We start from the raw sequence: 19,523 nt of genomic DNA on the forward strand, positions 1-19,523 counted from the left end.
TCAAGTCACCTTCTCTGTGTGTGTGTGTGTCTCTCTCTCTCTCTCTCTCTCTCTCTCTCTCTCTCTCGCACGTGCAGGTAATGGGTTTTGCCTCTATTAAGTGACAACTGAGACGATGTTTCCTGCCCGTGACCCCAATTGGTTCGGTGATGACCTTTAACAGCCGTTGCATAAATGGTCTCAAAGAGAAGTTAGCCTTTAATTTACAGGACTGTTAGGAGAACGGCAGGGGGATGGGGAGTCTCCACTGGAGAGCAAGCTGTGAATTGTCGTGCAGCTCCCCCGTGAGAGGCAGGAGAAAAAGGGCCTGCTTTAAAACTAGAGATGGGCCAGCTGGAGATGCTGCAGTGATAACTGGCTAACCATGATCAAATAAACTGTCTGTGTGAAGTCACTAGTTTGAAGGAAGACTTGAATCATGGAGAAGCGTTGTAGAGCTCAGAAACTGAGAAAACACTGGATGTTTTCACAGAGTTTCATTAGGAAACTGCATGACCTGGAGAGTATCTGGGCGAAACCACGTATCTGGCTCCTCTAGTAGCACTGAAATGCTCCACTGAGAGCGTGTGCTTCAGCGTGGGGAGCAGCGAGTGCAAGTTTGGGGAGTTCACGTGCTGTGAGCACCCAGGGCAGAACCAGCTGGGCTTAATTGTAGGCTAGGGGTGAAAAGAGTGAACTTTATTTTATCCCACAATCCTTATTCCAGCTGCATCCCAGGCTGTGGAAGATACCTTCCAGGCAAACGTGGGTGATTTCTTCAGTTGGGTGGTTTTCTGCTTAGCTCTAAGGAAGAGCTGAAGAGCCTGGGGAGCCTCTGGTGTCCTAAGCCCTGTCATGCCGTACCTATGGTTTGAGAGGGCAATTCTTGTTTGTCCCCATGTCCTGAGCTGGGGACAGTGCAGAAGGGAGAGGAGTCTCCTTGGAAGGCTGCCTGGGATGCTGCGCGTAGGACCTAATTCGGGAAGCCCTACAGCAGAACCACTCTGCTTGTCAATGCCAAGGTTACTCGGTGAAGTCCTGCCTTTATGAGGGGCAGAAGGAAGCAGGGAGTGGGAGCGAGGGGAGCGTCAGATCTCCACCCACGTGTGCTGCTTGCTCAGCAAGGGCTAATGCACAGCGTGAGGCAGTGGAGAGGGCGGGAGGTTAGCCTTTTGGGGTTTGATGACTAATTAGCTGTCATAATTGGCTAATTGTGTGGAGATGCTGCAGCAGAAATGAGCCCGGAAGAGTCAAATGAGAAGGGTATAGGGGATTGGTGGTGGTTTTGCGAAAAAAGTGTGCAAATGTGTGCAGGAGAGCATGGATGAGAGGAGGGACATTCACAAGAGGAGCAAGTGGGTGGGGTACAGGAGACCATCTCGGTGTGCCGCTGGCAGGCAGACGTGTCTGGCTCTGGGGCAGAGCTAGGAAGGGTTTGCTCTCCTCCTGGTTTTGCCACTGGTTTCCCCCGCGAAGATTTTCTGCACCATGCTGAGCAAGTTTTCTCCCTGGGACTGCTGCTAAGGCGCTTTTCTTTGGTTTTTTCCTTTCCTTTTTTTTTTTTTTTTTTTTTTTTTTGCAAGGCATTTTGATTAGGAGTGCTAGGCATTAAAAATGGGGTGAGGAAATGAATGCTGTGTGAGGTTGCACTGCACTATCCTGAGCAAGCAAAGGGTAAAGAGATCACACCAGTGCTTTGGTACAGATTTTGTCTGAAAAAGGAATTTGCAAAGGTTGTTACCAACACAAGAAAGGACATTGAAGTCTCATTAAACAATGTTGTATTTATATAGCAACTTGCGGTGTGTATCCTGCAATCCTGCAAGATCCGCTCCTGTGGAAACCTCGGTGAAGGATATGTTAAACCAGGCAGTAGAACATACCTAATGGCAACAGCAAGTTCTTGTAAAAGTCGCTCTACCTCCTTTTAGCAGTTTGGCTGCCATTAAAACAGCAGGAGAGACTCGCAGCAGTCTGAAATGGACTGCTCTCTGTCCTTCACCTCCCCTTAAGCTGCATGGGAATCTTTCTCCATTCCCAAAATTGTCGGTTTGCCCTTGCTGTCCTGAGAACTTCCCAGACGGGTCCCTTGTCCCCTGCCATATCAGATCACACAATGTTTGCTGGGCTTCTCTTCAAAAAGCACCTGATAAGACAGCTGAGGGCAACACACAGGCACTTGCCCCTCTGGAGAGCAGCCATGCAGGCTCTTCTGCTGCCGGTGGGCTTTTGTTTGGGTGGGATGGCCTGATGGGAATAAGCCTGATGGACTCTGACCCTCGGTTATCTCACGGCGCTGCTCAGTTCCCCTGGAATTTGGACCTTGTTGGTCTTGATTTGGGTCCCGGAGTGCTGTCAGTGCCAGAATTAATGTCACAAAACATCATTTGCCAGTGTATTGATTTTGTGAGAAGTAGGTGAAAGGTTTCTTCTCTCTGCTTTTATCAGGCACTCTGCTTTCCGCCAGACAGATGCCGTTCAGGAGCACATGCCCAAGTTGTTCGGTGCTAGGGCTCGGCGTGAGTGCCGTGTGGGTGAAGGTGACCCTGCTCTGTGGCCAGCCTCCCTGTCCCATGCAGGGGTGCGAGTGTCAGAGGAGGCAGCGGTCCCCATAACACCGCTGGTAAATCCTCTCCAGGATGTCTTTGCCTTTCGTTTTCCTTCCTGTTAAGGGAGCCACACAGAATCTTCTGAGATTTCCCTTTCTTAAGGCTTCGTGATAGAAGCAGCAAGTGCAATGTGGGGTATCCCTGTGTTACGGAGTTGCAGGAATGGGGCCGTTACTTGATCTGCTGGGACTTTACAGAAACATTTAACGGTTTGTGTTGCTCTTTTCACCCAGCTCCCTCAGGCCTCCACAGGTTGTTAAAAATCAATTATTGGGATATAATACGAGAGAGAAGACTTACGCTCGATGCTTGCAGGCAGGTTCTGACAATCCTGCTTAAAATAGCAACAACAAAACAATAAGCCCTGAAATAATGAATTGTTGAGAAGGAAGTAGTCTGTCAATCTGTTAACCTACTTAGGAACAGAAACTTCAGCATTACCTACTTTTCTTTATATTCATTTTCTTCAGCAAGTATGTATGGGGTTTTTTTTGATAGAAAACTTGTAAAAAATATTGTATTGCTAAACCAGTTAAAAAGAAATCTCAGCTCAGTCTAATTTGATGAGTGCGTTTTCTTAGGAAAAGAATAAACAAGGGTGGGAGGAGGTAAGAGGTTGAGTTTTCCAAGAACTATTACTATCTAGAGAATTGCAGTCAATGTGTCTTTCATTTATATTTCAAAAGAATTTCCCACCTGGGTTAGTGACTCACTTTTCAAAGGAAGTGTTCATAAAGGCAGAGCTAGTGCAATTGGACCATTGAGGACATCGTAGGCAAATAACCTTCAGTGAGAGTCCAAAACCCTCCATGTTAAGTGACAGGCTGCCACCCTTTCTCTGTTCATCTGCTGATGCTTAGCAAAGTCAGAGCCCCAGTAAAAGGGGGTAAACCAAAGTTGCCTTACCAGAAACCTACTGGAGCTGTGCTGAGTTACCTAAGCTGAATCTTGTTTGGTGCTTAATGTGTCTACTCAGTGAAGAGTGTTCCGTAGAAAGAAGGGCAAACAAAGAAAATGCACATTAAGGTTTGGGTTTTTTTAACTTGCTTTTGTATGTAGTTCCTCCCCAGAATTTGGTGATTGGTCACCCCAGCTTTCCTGATCTTACTAGGCTTATAAATTTGAAAATGGGAAAATTACTCTCCACGTTCTTCTCTGGTGGATATTCTCCTGACCAGGATCCTCAGCAGCATCAGCAGAGCACTGGGAATTGTGTTTGGCAACATCTGGTTAAATGGAGTCTTGCCAAACATCAGTCTTGCAAGATAAACTTCATGGCAGTTTTGTTTTCTTTGCTCTCTTCAGTAGGAGTGGTATCCGTGGTGGTAGCAGAGAATTACTGGATTATAACAACAGTGAGAGTTTTCCATTACAAGCTTGAAATTTCAGGAAAGTCCTTTTAAACACTGTTTTATTTCATTGCAACTCTACGGTCAATGCTGTTATGCCCTGAGCTGAAGCCCTTGATGGAGCTCTTGAAGGACTGTTTCCAATTCTTGTATGTTTTCTACAAAAGCAGATTTTTCAGAGAAATACTGCACTTTATCCCCTCTCGTTTCATGGTCTGATCTGCCCTTCTCAAATGCACCTGCAGCTTCTGTCAGGGTTTCTGTGCTATCCCTGTTCGCAGAAAAGCCTGTTAATGGGCAGGAGTATTGTATTGTGGTGCCCTTTATAGGGCTGGAAGCTGGGGACACTGCGAGCTGTGAACGGGAAGAGGTCAGCCCAGCATTTTAAGCACCAGTGGTGTGTGATCTGAATACAAGTCCAAGTCGTGGGCTAAAGGATGAGAACTCTATCTACATCTCCTGATTGTTGGGTTAAAGCCCTCAGCCATGGGACTAGCCCCTTCCCCCAGTTCTCTGAGGCCAGTGGCAAATGAAAAGGTTACCCAGGCTGCCTCCACTAAGCACACAGCAGTGCCCTCTCAGGCAGCATTTGCTGAGCCAAACACCTCTCTTGGCCCTCAGGAGGCGAGGCTGGAGTTGACCCTGGGCAACTACGTGGCCATCAGTTGTGTTGTGGCAGATAGAACAGGCTGTTTACAGTGGGACCTGCTGATCGAGCCCATTTCAGACCTGGTTTGTTGACATAATGGTAGGTCTTTGCTGCCTGGGCTCGCCATTCTCCTCTTGCAGTCCTCTGCCATTTTGGTGTGGTTGACACCTGAACAGAAGAGGTGCTTTGAAGGCTTTACCTATGCCAGTAGACAGCGGGGTGAGGAAATGAGTGAGAGTGCATCCTGCCTGTCCTCTCTCTTACACAAAGCGTGGCCTGTTGGCTTTGTGCTTCTTAGATAGCCTCTGTCCAAGTGAAATCAGGTAGGTCCCTATTTTGTGGGACTGAAATAGTGTGTAGGCAATCGAGCCCCTAACACAGGTGGACACACCTCAATTCCTGTCCTGGGATGAATTTCTTCCAGAGCGTTTGTGGAAGACAGACTTGCATGCTAAGGAAGATACTAGGAAAAACAGCATTAATGTGTTGGGCTCTTCTATGTGAAGCAAATTACCCTTTTTTACGTCAAAAAAGCATTGATATGATTCAGCCCCTGTCCTAGGTTGCTTGGGTGGGTCCTGAGAGCTTTCCAAGGGCTGGGCAATTTTAAGTGTCAGAGGCTTTCAATAACTCTGGCTTTCAATTTAGGGGCATTAAGGCAACAGTTTTATTTCTTAAAACTCTGGGGCAACTGACCAAGGTTTTGAACCATTTATAAAGGTCAAGCTGGTACCTTGAGTTCCACCCTCCCATGCTCAATACATGATGATTACTTTTTCTTAGGGTTAATATATGAATCCTTTTAGTTACTGTGATGTTAAGCCAGGCTTGGGAAGTGCATTGTCCTTACTAGCACTTGGCAGCTCAAGAAAGATAATGATGTTGAAATTTAGATGTAAAGAAAGAGTGAAAAAGCTAATGATGTTACTCATGAGATAAGGAAATTCCCAGCACTTGACACATTTTAATGTGAGTGAATACGGGGCCTTGGTCCTTTCCTTTATTCCAAAGAAAAAGAGAGGGGGGAGAGCAGCAGCAGCAGTAACTAGTACAGTATGCGAGCGGCACAGCAGTAACTGGCATGTGATCCAAGCTGGCACTAACTAGTGAAGCTTGAAGGAACTAATGGGTTATATATGGGCCTTTCATGTGCTGAGTCAATGGCTGTCCCTGTCTGTCTAGGTCGCTGCTGTTACTTAACCACTCAAAGCAATGACATTTACACTGGCATCCTAATGCTAATACAGGGGGAAAAAGTGCCACAAAATCATAAACAAGTTTTCTTTTTCACCAGGGTGGGTTGGCTGTCCTCTCAGGGGTGCATCAGCCAGAGTCAGGGGCAATAGAGGCTGCAGCGGTGGTGGAAAGTGCCCGTTTATTTGTTGTGTGGTGGAAACAGAGGCTCTGCTGTTGCTGTAAAAATGCAGGGAAAGAGTATTTGTGCTGATAGGGAAGATTTTAGAGCTCTGTGAGGTTAGCTCTGGCTGGAGTAACTCCTGGAAGGAGTAGGGATCCCGCTTACATTTCTAATTTGAAATAGTCCAAACCAAAGAGTACACAGTCATTTCCTCTATAAAGTTCATAGTTATTAAAAAGAAAAGTTTACGAGAAAACATGCTTGCTGGGTTTTTCTTACACGTCTTAGAAAAGATTGACTGTCCTTTTTCAGACACCTCAGGTAAGGTTTCTCTCGCCTACCTTAGATACTGTAAGATGCAGCATCTTTTCTAAGTCTCATTTCCCCTCCTTCTGCAGCCAGGAGGGAGAAGCCGTGCAGGATGCATTGCCATCCAAAGGCCTCTGTGTCCTCGATGCTAACGACAGGGACCTGGACACTAGCTAGTCCCAACCCGTCATTTCAGATGGCTCTAAGTGGGTCAGATGAATCCCACCCATGGCACAGTCATCGGCTCTTGCAAATTGACTTACCACTCTGTTGTGATAAATACCAGCTGAGAGTCTTGCCCTGTGCCGATGTAAAACACCATTAGCCTCTCACTGCAGCAGTACCCCAGCACAGTTATTCACTGTGTCCGTGCCAAAGGCTTGGTGGGTTTTTTTTCAGTTGACAGCTAATTGCAGAGAGGGAGACAGGCAATAAAAATGCTGTGAATGGTGAAGGAAATGAGTCTGACTCACTTCCACTCTCCCTTTCACGTTTTTAATCCTGCGCAGTGCTGCCTATGACAGCAGTGAGATTATGCTGGGTTTACTGATAGCAGTCCCTGGCCTGCTGTGTAGATGGGCTTATTTTCAATCCGTTAATTTTTTTTATGAATCTGTTTCTATTTATTTTCCCATTTCCCTTTAGCGACTTCTACCTGACAGATTTAAGTTGCTTCCCTTTCATTCCCATTCCAGCTGCAAGCACATCTCCTCCTTGCAAATAAATATGTTTTGAAAGGGAGAGGGAGGGAGAAATAAAGTTAACATTGCTTTCCGCTGTGGACTTAAGAAAATAAGGAAAAACTGGGAATGTGAAAGGACTGTTTTTGCAGTGAAACTGTGGTGTCTTTCAGAGGAAAGCACAAGCTGTTTTCGTTTTCAGACCCTGGTTGAATCTTGAGAGAAAAGCAGGTGACACCGAGTTTATGTTGACCGTCCAAAGGCTAGGGAGGGGAAATCAAACAGGTTTCATGTCATTAGTTAGCAGTCTGTAAACAAGGTAGTCCACATCACCGTGCCTAAGGTCAGCCGTTGTGTGTACAAGCAGGAATCGGGGGGGGGGGGGAGGGGATTGGGGCAGTGTTCGGTGTTTCTTGCTCGTTTAAATTGACCTGTCAAGTAGTGTGTTATGAAGCAGTGCCTGGACACATGGGGCAGAGGGACAATGTTCAGGGCATGAAAGGATGGGGTAGGTATTTGCACTGAATTTGAGATGGCCCAGGCTTGGAGATGTGCAGAGCAATGATAGAAGAGCGCAAGAAAACGCAAGCTCATAAACAAGATGAGGAGCTGGTTATTGACAGGTCCGGGCGCCCGGCGAGGGTCCATGACTGTCAATGCCAGAGGTCACCGCTGCGTGTTTGTGTACATATGTCCTCAGCAAACTGTTCTGCATAAACAAACTCAGCTGTCCAATGGAAACAACTTATTTCTAAACTGTGCTGTTATTTTCTTTATCTCCAAATACTTAAAGTGCACTGTTTGAAGACGATAACCATGTTTTAAATATCAAAGGAACCTTTTCAACCCGTATCTTTTGCTTGGCTGGAGCAACTTAAATCGGATCTTCTTTGGTAGCCTGAATGCAGAATGGTCTCCTTGTTCTAGAGGCTGGATTGTACCAAGTGGGGACAGAAATGTAAATATTTACTGCCATCTTTTGGGCAGTGGGGGTATGACTCAAAAAAAAAGAAACGGTGGTCAATCGAGTTACTCAGTTGTCATCTCCTTCAACTTTGTCAACTGATTCTTATTTGACCACCAAACACAGCAGTCCACTGAGGAACATTATTTTTTGATAGTCATGTTGTCAGTCTCAAGGTACAAGTGAAGAAGGGTTTGTTGGAAGAGGCACTCCCAACCAGTGATTTGAGCAAGCTGATATGGTTGGGGGAAAAAAGCTAAGAAGAGGAGTCTTTGAGCACATCCACTATTCTCCAGGTTTTGAGACAGAGTGTGTTTGTTGCTCCAAGCTGTCAGGAGCTTTGTGTTTTGCTTTGCTTTAATGCATAATCGGTAGGAGTTGGAGAGATAGTTGGAATTCCTGAAGTCAGAACCTGGAGCTACTGTCACGTGGTCTATGGTCAAAACAGGATGGCATTTTGTGGCCCGAAGGAAAAATGTTTTACTGCAAGTAACTGAGGTTTTAGACTATTTTTTTTTTTCAAGAAATGCAACTTGGCTGCTCTTCCATCTACAAAAATATTAGAATGTGAGCAAATATTGTTTTATTTCAAAATCCGTATATTTTAGCAGGGTAGGATATGTTGCATCACACTCCTCTGACCCTTTCTTCTTATATGGTGTACTGCTCAGTGGAAATGCTGATTAGGCAACCTTTCCCAATTGCGATATAGTATTTTTCATCCACTTGAGGTGTCAGGTTGCATTTTTAACCTCACACCTAATCAAACTTTCAGTCCTGCAGGCGGTGCAGAGACAGGTTTCCTGCTGCGGTAATAGCCCGTTCCTTGAAACTGGTTTGAAATTAATATCAGCAAGGTACTTCACTGTTTCCAAAAGGCCGTGCCTCTTAGTGAACGGAGCCTTCTTTTAATACAAGGAGATATGTTATTAGAGCTTTTTAGAAAGATGAAATTTTAACCTGGGATTCATCTATATTGCTGATTTCAGTACAATTCCATCTGGATCTCCACAGCGTGCCACAAGGGAGCATGAAAAACTTGCTCATTGTAAAACTTGGTGTGTTGTTTATTTAGGGGGCGGCAGCATAGGTAATCTTCCTTCCTTTCACTGTTGTTCGGCTTGCATTTAGCAAGCAAAATATGACTCTTTGCTCTTGTCTTGTATTTGTTTGTTTTAGGTGAAACTTCCTTTTCCTGTTGATCAAATCACAGATCTTCCAAGGAATGATTTCCAGATGATGATAAAGATGCACAAGCTAACCTCAGAACAGCTCGAGTTCATCCATGACGTCCGCCGGCGCAGCAAGAACCGAATTGCAGCTCAGCGCTGCCGCAAGAGGAAACTGGACTGTATTCAGAACCTAGAATGTGAAATCCGCAAGTTGGTGAGTTGTGTGCTCTTGCCGCGGCCCCGCTTGCCCTCGCGCCGCAGCTTGCAGGCCACCGACAGCAATTCCTGTCCAGAGTTTCGTGGGTTCGGTCAGTTTGTACGTAAGTAAGCGTAGCCACTAATATGAAAATTTAATATACAAAAATATATTAGTATGTGTGTGTATATAATATATATGGAAAACACAAAATTCCAGTGGAATGAGGCCTAGATATCTCTTTATTTTCATATCCCAAGAGCAGATTGTTGAGGGGGTTGGAAGAAGAGGGAAGCCTGTATCACAGCTCCCTTCTTGCAGTTTAACTTACCCCCTGTACTTAAAGTGCATCCACAAAGGCATTTCCTCATCTGAGCCACCTTTCCATGCCTAACTACCATAACAGTCTGTTAGTCAGGGATTTGTGGAGTACTCAAAAGAGATAGGTATTGAAGACACCTTCTGAGGTTGTCTGGTCCAAACAGTGGTGTGGCAGGGCCAGCTTCATCTCTACATAGAGATTTTCTTTCTCTTTGGTGTGCAAGAAGGCAGCTCAGCATTTTCAGGACATTTCAGCTTGCAATACCTTTTCTTCAGCTCTTTCATTCACTGAGCAAATGGCAGAAATAGCAAGGGAAGCGAAAAGCCAGGAATGTGAATATGCAGTCAAGTGGGCATCCCTTGGTGTAGGTCAGTGAGATGGCAAGGGCATGTTCCTCCTTGCTCCTGCTGTCTTCTTCCCTCTAATGCTCCTGATGTGTTGTGGACTGAACCCCCCCCCATGATTCAAGGACTATCTAACACAAAAGGCCTGTTCCCACTGCACAGTGCACTGGCCTTCACATCCCATGCACCGGGTTCAGGTGGCAACTGTTGTTTTGCCCCGGCCCTCCTTGACCTGTGTCTCTGGCAGTAGTCTACTGCGGAGAGGAGAGGAAAGCATGCCCTGCTCACTGGCCAGAGCACGTCTGGGGATGGGTCTCCTGTGTGCCAAGGTGTCAGTGGACAGTGCTACTGCATTTTAATCTAAGGGAGTGAGGTGACTGGAGCGAGGCTAGGTGGCCGCTCAGGAAATTCCTCTCTCTTTCAGTCAGGTGTGGTTTGGGTGGCTAAACGCAGATGTCTACAATATAGACACCTGCACTGGAGCTTGTTCTCCTGGTTTCCTTTATAGTCAGTGAAGAGGAACAGATACCTGTGAGTCTTATTTGTCTCATCCTGCAGCAGAGGAGGTGACATACAGCCCAGAAGTGCCTGTTCCTCTCCATTGCTAAGCAAGATCACCTGGAGAGCCATGTCAGATGTAGAAATCTTTGCTATAGGCACCTTATCTGGAAAAACTCCCCTCCTTTGTGACAGTGTCCCTGTGATCTGAGGGCCCGGCTCCTCTTCCCCTGCCATCCCTTGCCCATTGATAAAGTAAGCTGGTACACAACAAAAAAAAAAAGGCTTGAGACAAGGGTCATGGAGGAAGACTTGTCTACAGGGTGTCACTCAGTGAGAGAAATGCAACACTGGAACTTCAAAATAGGTTAGCACCTCCTCATCTGTTTAAAAGTCGTAAAAGCTTTCTGAGACATCAAAAATAATGTAATAGTCCCAGTTCAGCTGTTACGAGAAGCGCAGGTGCGCAGTCTGCAGGACTGGGCAGTTTAATTGCATTACGCAGCATAGATTTAGGAGTCCGGCATTAAACCCAGCCTTTGAATATCGAAGAGTTTGAGTGATAAATTAGTTCATTCACACAGATAAAACAGAAGGAGCTGAAGTTGATTTCCTTACTGAGATCTCTGTGTACCAGCTTCCATTAATTAAGGATTATTTGTAGTCTTTGATTTATATGTCTTATGTGCTCATTTAAAACATGCTCAGTTGTAGGTTGACTTGGTGGGTCTGGGAAGCAGGGTACTTCTTGTTCTTGTCATAACAGGTTGCGTGTTTAAAGTGGCCTTTAGTGTAGGCTTCGTTGCGCCTCATTCTCTGTGCAAGCTGTAGCAAACGTAGTGTGAAAGAGGCAGGGATCTGTTGGAAGAAGCTGAGTTACCATCGCTTCACAAATGGCAGAAAGCCGCATGACTTTGGGTTCCTCGCTTACTGCCTGTGCCTGTCTGCTTCCCATCTGTAACAGGGAGGTGACACTGACCCCACAAGCTGGTTGGGAGGCTTAAATCATCAAGGCTTGCAAAGCCTTCAGACGCCGTGCTGCCGAAGCCCTGGGGGAAAAAAAAAGAAATGAAAATCAAAACATTGTTCAGAGTAGTGCTCCAGTGATGCAAAACAAACAAAACATCAAAGATGATAAACAAAATAGTGAGCAACTGCTTCCTGCACCAAGCGTAATCCACAGTGCACGCGGGTGAGTCAGAGGTTTTGCAGAGTGAAAGAGCGGCTCCTCCTCCAGGTTGTCAGGAGAAGCAGGCCCAGTCTTGGTTGCACATGCCCATCCCTCTACACTGAGCTGATGATGGGGAGGAGTACATTTCTCTCGTTCTGCAGAGCACCAGGGGCAGCACTCTAAGGGCTGGACTAGCAGCAAGGGGGTTTCAGCTTGATACCTGTAGCCTTCAGTTGAAAATTAATTTGGGTTCATTGGCTTCATGAATCCTGTGACATTACTGTTACTGTCTAACACAATCAACTGTGTATAGGCAAAATAGATTTTTTAAGTCCCCTTCTCTCCTCAGCGCACACACACATCTCAGGGAAATGAATGAAAGGCATATGGGTGACGTGGGCCTGATCCCTGCTGAATTTCAGGAATCAAAAGCCCTTTGAGGTGCAGGATTCTTCAAAAGAAATGTTGAAGTTTCTATTTAGCAAGCTGGACTTGAGTATGCAGCGATATGTAGTGAATGAGCCAACTAGGGAAGGTGCCCCGCTCTACCTGTTGTTTGTGAACAGAGAAGGACTGGTGGGTGATGTGACGGTTGGAGGCCATCTTGGGCATAGCAATCATGAAATGAGAGAGTTTTCGATTCTTGGAGAAGTAAGGAGGGGGGTCAGCAGAACTGCTGCTACCTTGGACTTTCAGAGAGCAGACTTTGGCCTGTTCAGGAGCCTGGTTGACAGAGTCCCTTGGGAGGCAGTCCTGAAAGGCAAAGGAGTCCAGGGAGGCTGGACATTCTTCAAAAAGGAAATCTTACAGGCACAGGCTGTGCCCATGTGCCAAAGGATGAGCTGGTGGGGGAGAAGACCAGCCTGGCTGAACAGAGCTTTGGCTGGAACTCAGGAAAAAAAAGAGAGTTTATGACCTTTGGAAGAAGGGGCAGGCAACTCAGGAGGACTACAAGGATGTCGTGAGGTTATGCAGGGAGAAAATTAGAAGGGCCAAAGCCCAACTAGAACTCAATCTGGCTACTGTTGTAAAAGACAACAAAAAATGTTTCTATAAATACATTAGCAACAAAAGGAGAGCTAAGGAGAATCTCCATCCTTTATTGGATGTGGAGGGAAACACAGTGACAAAAGATAAGGAAAAGGCTGAGGTACTTAATGCTTTCTTTTCCTTGGTCTTTAATAGCCAGACCAGTTGTTCTTGAGGTACCCAGCCCCCTGAGCTGGAAGGCAGGGATGGGGGGCAGAATGAAGCCCCCATAATCCAAGGGGAAATGGTTAGCAACCTGCTACACCACTTGGACACACACAAGTCTATGGGGCCAGATGGGATCCACACAAGGGTACTGAGGCAGCTGGCGGAGGTGTTCATCAAGCCACTTTCCATCATCTGTTGGCAGTCCTGGCTAACCAGGGAGGTCCCAGTTGACTGGAGGGTAGAAAATGTGACGCCCGTCTACAAAAAGGGCCGGAAGGAGGATCCGGGGAACTACAAGCCTGTCAGCCTGACCTCGGTGCCAGGGAAGGTTATGGAGCAGATCATCCTGAGTGCCATCACGTGGCGCGTACAGGACAACCAGGGGATCAGGCCCCGTCAGCATGGGTTTATGAAAGGCAGGTCCTGCTTGACTGACCTCATCTCCTTCTATGACAGGATGATATGCTTAGTGGATGAGGGAAAGGCTGTGGATGTTGTCTGCCTGGACTTTAGTAAGGCCTTTGACACCATTTCCCACAGCATTCTTCTGGAGAAACTGACTGCTCATGACTTGGACGGGTGTATGCTTTGCTGGGTAGAAAACTGGCTGGAGGGCTGGGCCCAGAGAGTGGTGGTGAATGGAGTTAAATCCACTTGGCAGCCAGTCACAAGTGGTGTTCCCCAGGGCTCAGTACTGGGGCCAGTTCTGTTTAATATCTTTATCAATGATCTGGATGAGGGGATCGAGTGCACCCTCAGTAAGTTTACAGACAACACCAAGTTGGGTGGGAGTGTTGATCTGCTGGAGGGTAGGAAGGCTCTACAGAGGGACCTGGACAGGCTGGATCGATGGGCCGAGGCCAACCTTATGAGGTTCAACAAGGCTCAGTGCTGGGTCCTGCACTTGGGTCACAACAACCCCATGCAATGCTACAGGCTTGGAGAAGCCACTGCTGGAGAGCTGCCTGGCGGAAAAGGACCTGGGGGTGCTGGTTGACAGCTGTCTGAATATGAGCCAGCAGTGTGTCCAGGTGGCCAAGAAGGCCAATAGCGTCCTGGCTTGTACCAGAAATAGTGTGGCCAGCAGGACTAGGGAAGTGATAGTGCCCCTGTACTCGGCACTGGTGAGGCCGCACCTCGAGTACTGTGTTCAGTTTTGGGCCCCTCACTACGAGAAGGACATCGAGGTGCTGGAGTGTGTCCAGAGAAGAGCAACGAAGCTGTTGAAGGGTCTAGAGCACAAGTCTTATGAGGAGCGGCTGAGGGAGCTGGGTTTACTTAGTTTGGAGAAGAGGAGGCTGAGGGGAGACCTTATTGCTCTTTACAGCTACCTGAAAGGAGGTTGTAGCGAGGTGGGGGTCGGTCTCTTCTCCCAAGTAGCAAGAGATAGGACAAGAAGAAACAGCCTCAAGTTGCACCAGGGCAGGTTTAGATCGGATATTAAGAAAAACTTCATCGAAAGGGTAGTCAGGCATTGGAGCAGTCTGCCCAGGGAAGTGGTTGAGTCCTCATCCCTGGAGGTATTTAAAAGACAGGTAGATGTGGTGCTTAGGGACATGGTTTAGTGGCGGACTTGGCAGTGTTAGGTTAACAGTTGGACTTGATGATCTTGAAGGTCTTTTCCAACCTAAATGATTCTATGATTCTGTGGGATCTGGTGCATCGTTCTGAAAAAGGGCATTAGTAAAAAAGACAGTCACAAGGTGTGCAAGAGTATAAAGCTGCAAAATTAAACTCATGCAACTTTAACTTTGCCTCTCAAGCACTCCTGCCCTCCCCCCATACACATGCTGTCCAAGCAGGTAGTCTGCTTCAAGGTCTTACTTTTAGGAGAACCCGCAGTGAAACTCCAGTTGACTTCACACAATACATGGTCACTGGAAATTCCTTTGTCATCTTCTGTCCACTTTATGACCAGTAATTTCCAGTCTCCTGAATTATGTAATGGTACTAGGGTTTAAAGGTTTTTCACTTGGCTGGGTCTTTTTTATGAAAGACCCCTTTTTCCCCCTGCACTTACTTCCTAAGTCACCCATCTTCTTGCCACAGATGGTTTCACAGCAGACGGCGAGTGAAATGGTCGTATCCTCTGAGTTTGATAGGTAATTTTTTTTGCCTGCTTTCCCTCACTCATCCATCTACCCACTCAAATTCCCTTTTTTCCCTGCAAACTCACAGCATATTCTCTTCCATAATTCATTATCTCAAGATGTACTTGAGCATCTGTTTATTTTTTTATTATTTTTATGCTTTCTTGTTAGATTTATCAATATTTTAGCAGTTGGTTCTTTTCATGTGCACTGCTCTCTTTCTCATTTGCACAGCTGTATGCTTCCAGCGCAGGCTTTGTACCCAGGGCAATACTATCAGCTGTCAACAACCACCCATAGTTGGATTATCTGAGTTGTGAAGTTTTCGCGCCTCAGATGCCGAGGCAGCTTGGGTTTAGCAGTGTTACTAGGTGAGGTACATGGCTGCGCTGCTTTCAGGGCCAGCTCAGCTCTGGAAATAGCTCTGGTACTCTACAAAATCTCATCTACTCCCTCGAGCTGTATGCCCACCTTCCTGGGACAGAAAGTGATGCAGCAGGACCATCCCAATCAGTCTGCACTGAGTTAACACTGGTTTTTAGAGGTGTAACCCCAGGCTGGGTCTGGCTCTGTGCCTAACCCCCCCAGTCTGCCTCCTGAGCACAGGAAGGGCAGCGCTCACGCTGTGGGGGGCTTGCTGGCCACATGAGGTCTAAGCTGGAGATGACTCCCACCACAGCACATTGCACAGCACCCTGCACTAGCTAGGGCTTGTTGGATGCAGAACAGCCTGAGCTCCTTTTCCCAGTTTTTGAACCCTTCATGAAAAAATAAGTCCCACCAGACTCTCTCGCTCTTCCTCCTCACCGGTACTGTCCTGCCTCTCACCTGGCCCCCTCCTAGAGCAGCCTGCTGACACAGTGAAACTCTGAAAACACTCGAGCTACATGTTGGTAGGGGAGGACATTTGGGAGCACAGGAGGCAGAGCCTGAGCAGGACAAAGGGGAAGTGACATTGAACTTGTACTGAGTGTTAAGAAGCCCACCAGCCTTCAGGGTTTTCACATATGTCTTCATAAAAATATCTTGATTAGGTCAAACCCAAACCATTAAGCACCAGTACATAAGAAAATGAGCCATGGTGTGGGCCACAGAGCACGCACTCAGATCCTCTCCTCTGAATAACACACTTCTCAGTGGTAATGGGGGTTCTGCTGGCACATGGGCCAAAGCAGTTACACCCAGCCTGACAGACCGACCTGGCAGTTAGAGGGTGAAGTGAACTTCTGCAACATATCCTCACTTCAGGAACTAAACCCTGTTTTGTTGCTGTTTAGATGGGTAATGGCTTTTCTCCATCAAAATGTTTCTTTCAGAGTTTTTTTGTATCATCCATCAAGCAGCCTTAGTCTATAAAGGGAACTAACAGTCTCTTGGAAATAACTTGTGACTCTATCCTCTTCCAACTCAAATGTTTTTCTCCAGATGTTTCCCAAACTGCAGTCCAGGCAGACCTCATGGTGATCAAATACCTGATGTCTTTGTGACTTTTCTGTCACAAAGACGTGACGTGTTGGTGTTCTTCTTGGGTACAGCTGCATACATGCCCAGAGTGTGCAGCTGGCAGATGGCCCTTCCTCAAGCTAAGATGCCTTCTTTCTTTTTCAGGTGTGTGAGAAAGAGAAATTGCTCTCAGAAAGGAACCAGCTGAAAGCAAGCATGGGAGAATTGTTAGACAACTTCTCGTGTCTTTCCCAAGAAGTGTGTAGAGACATGCAGAGCCCGGAACAGATCCAAGCTCTTCACCGATACTGCCCCGTTCTCAGACCCATCGATCTACAGCCAGCCACCACCATCAGCCCCTCCCCAGCTGGCGTGGAGCAGAGCCTGGTGACCTCCCAGTGCGTCGGGGAAAGCATGCAGTGCTGCTCAGAGCAAGGCTCAGTGCAACTGGGAGCACCCTGGCTGCCCAACAACATCTCGGAAAATTGTTCGGCCGGCGGGGGGTTGGATGGAGCCGACACAGGTACTTACCCCGAGAGAGAGCTTCCACCAGAGCAGAGCAGCCAAACGGTCACGGTAGACTTCTGTCAGGAAATGACTGATAAATGTACAACAGATGAACAACCTAGGAAAGATTACACCTAGTGACTTGTAACCTTAACGTTACACCTGGTCAGGTGTTCTTCAGTCAGCTAGTGGCAGTGTTCATTTGTTGTCTAGAAGAACGTATTTGGTGCACACTACAGTGGTCTTAGCAGCAATACTGTTTTTAAGTATTCCCTCCTCTCTACAAGCAGGAGTTCTCTTCACAATGGTGCTATCCCTTGCTCAGGCAGGGAACGAAGCAGTGGCAACACTGTCTGTTTTTGTATGTTGATTTCAATCTTAACAGGGATGGACATAACACCTCTGAGGACCCAACCGCAGCTTTTTTCTCAGTGGCCCATGTCACAAAACCCTAACTCAGGAATTTCCTCTGAATGTTCAATTTTTCATTGAAGACAGCTTCTTTACACATCAAAGTTTTATAGCTAAACTGTACATATTATATATAATATATATAAAATATATATATCCATATGCAAAAGTCCCTGCATGCCTCAATTTTTCTCATCCTACAAACTGGAAGCTTTCATTTCTATTGTATAAACAAGTTCCAACATTCCTTTTTGTCTTCGATGCTAGAACTAGTTTGGTAACTTGTTACACGATAATTTTTTTTTCTCGGTTCGCAGTTCAGCAATATCATTCAATTTGTACTTATTTATAAAATTTTAATGTTGGAAACTTATTTGAGATTTTATTATAGACAATTTTTTTGGCACAGCCATTTCGTGCCACTTGAGCAATGTGGAGTTATTTTATTTTCTTGCAGATACTGTACAGTAATGGTCAACTTTGCCACTTGCACTGAGTTTCTGGTCAAACCTCTTTTCATAAATGAAGTCGTGACTTCAGTATAACTTGAGTATATGGTTTTCTTTGCTTTATGGCTTAAAGAAAATAGAAAAGTTTTAGCTAATAGACAAACACTCAGGAGCTCATTATGTAGTAAAAACGGTCTTGCCAAATACTGAATTCACTATACAATTTGTAAAGAGAATCTGCTTGAATTATTTTTATATTCAGACTTCTTTCTGTTTCACAAACCAAGTTTAAGTGCTGTTAATGATGCTTTTGGATTCTTATAGGGGAAAGTGTATTTCACTCTTTAGAGAAAAAAGTATTTGACAACTGGATCAGTTCATCATACGTTCCACGAAGTAAAGCAAACGGAGATCACCTCAGTACCCTTGGGGGGGGCTTTTTCTCCAGCCCCGCTCTGCATCCTTTACTCATGGAAGCAACTGCTGCTCCGGCTAGTCCCCAGAGCCTCACCTCAGCTGTCCTCAGACGTTGCCTGCTCTCCTCACCAGACCCCAGTTGCAGAGGTGGGTCTGGTGAAGTCAGTGATCCTGACTGGGTAGGCGGAGTGGCAGGATCAGACCCCTAGTTGTTGACTTTGGTTTCCTTACAGAAGTCAAGTTAGCACTGTATCCTCTAAGAGCAAAACATACATCTGCCAACACCCGATTCGGTTGCTTACCCGTCAAATTCTTGTGTTCCAGGATCCTCTCGTCCTGCAGCATTGCCCTCAGCACAAACCGCAGCTGTAAGAGCGCTGTCTCGAAGGAGACTACTCAGTGAATTGGCTTAGTTGTAACTGTATTGGATTTGTATCTTAAGCAATGTTGACTCATGTTATGACTGTGTGAGACAGCAGCTTTCCAAGCATAACATCTGTATGTACAGTGTAGACAGAAAAACATCCTCCTAATGCTTTTTTAATTATTATTATTATTATTCTAAGTGTACTGAGTTTTTATTTTGTGGTTCTTTGCCCTACATGTGCCAGGTTGCGTGGCTTTATCGACGACAACTGTCATGTGCTTTACTGGCTGATATTGTTTGTTCTCGCTCAAAAAAAATGACCAGCTGTTCACACCTATTTAAAAAAAAAAAAAAGAGTGTGGGGAAGCAGCTTCTCAGAAGCACTAAGTGACAATGTGGTCTTCTGCGCTAACGTTTACACTAGAGGTGTGCGCTGGTGTTTTTTTGAGGCACTCAGTAGATCAGCGTCTTGACCCTGGAGGAGGAATCAGCTCCCTCTCTCCACTTCTTCCATCTTCAGACTGTGCTCATGGACCGTCGCCCACTCGCCACAAAGTCTTGCTTTTATCCTCTTCACCCAAACTATTGTAGCCAAGCTACCGAGGAGGAAATGCATATAGCATGTGCCATGTTTGTTGAAAATACTTTTTTTTCCCCGCATGTACAAAGAAAAACTAGTATATAATGTAGGAGAATATTTATGTTTAAGTATTAATCATTACTGTACAAAATCCTTACCTTTAAATGTTCAAAAATATACAAATGCCATAAACTCCTAGTTCACACGGTTGAAAAAGGGGGAGGAGTCGTCCTTTCTTTTTAAAAGAGCTTAACCTAAAAATATCTGAACCCCCTCCCAGCCATCTTTTGCAGGTAACTGACTGAGAAGTTCTTTGGCGGGAGCGGGGGGGGTGATTTTCCTTTGAATTCGTTGACGTTGCAAAGCAGTTCTGTGCTTCGCAGAGAAGTTTTGTTTCTATGAGACCATGGTGAAAGCTAGAATTTAAAACTAAATGTGAATCACATTATAGAGTCATAGCTAC

At 46.0% G+C, this 19,523-nt stretch overlaps 1 protein-coding gene across 3 annotated transcripts in view; it reads left to right on the forward strand.

Moving 5' to 3' along the window:
- Positions 1–19,498, forward strand: part of BACH2 (BACH transcriptional regulator 2) — a 192,776-nt gene extending 173,278 nt beyond the window's left edge. For all 3 annotated transcript variants that reach the window (XM_087777141.1, XM_087777140.1, XM_087777142.1), the window contains 2 exons: positions 9,076–9,282; positions 16,495–19,498. In XM_087777141.1, coding sequence (XP_087633267.1) covers positions 9,076–9,282; positions 16,495–16,974 — 687 coding nt within the window. In that variant the 3' untranslated portion in view covers positions 16,975–19,498. The remainder of the gene's footprint in view (positions 1–9,075; positions 9,283–16,494) is intronic.
- Positions 19,499–19,523: the final 25 nt, after the last annotated feature.

Source organism: Nipponia nippon, unplaced genomic scaffold (genome assembly GCF_047370975.1).
Source record: "Nipponia nippon isolate SJK-2023a ecotype South Korea unplaced genomic scaffold, ASM4737097v1 scaffold_4, whole genome shotgun sequence".
NCBI lineage: Eukaryota > Metazoa > Chordata > Aves > Pelecaniformes > Threskiornithidae > Nipponia > Nipponia nippon.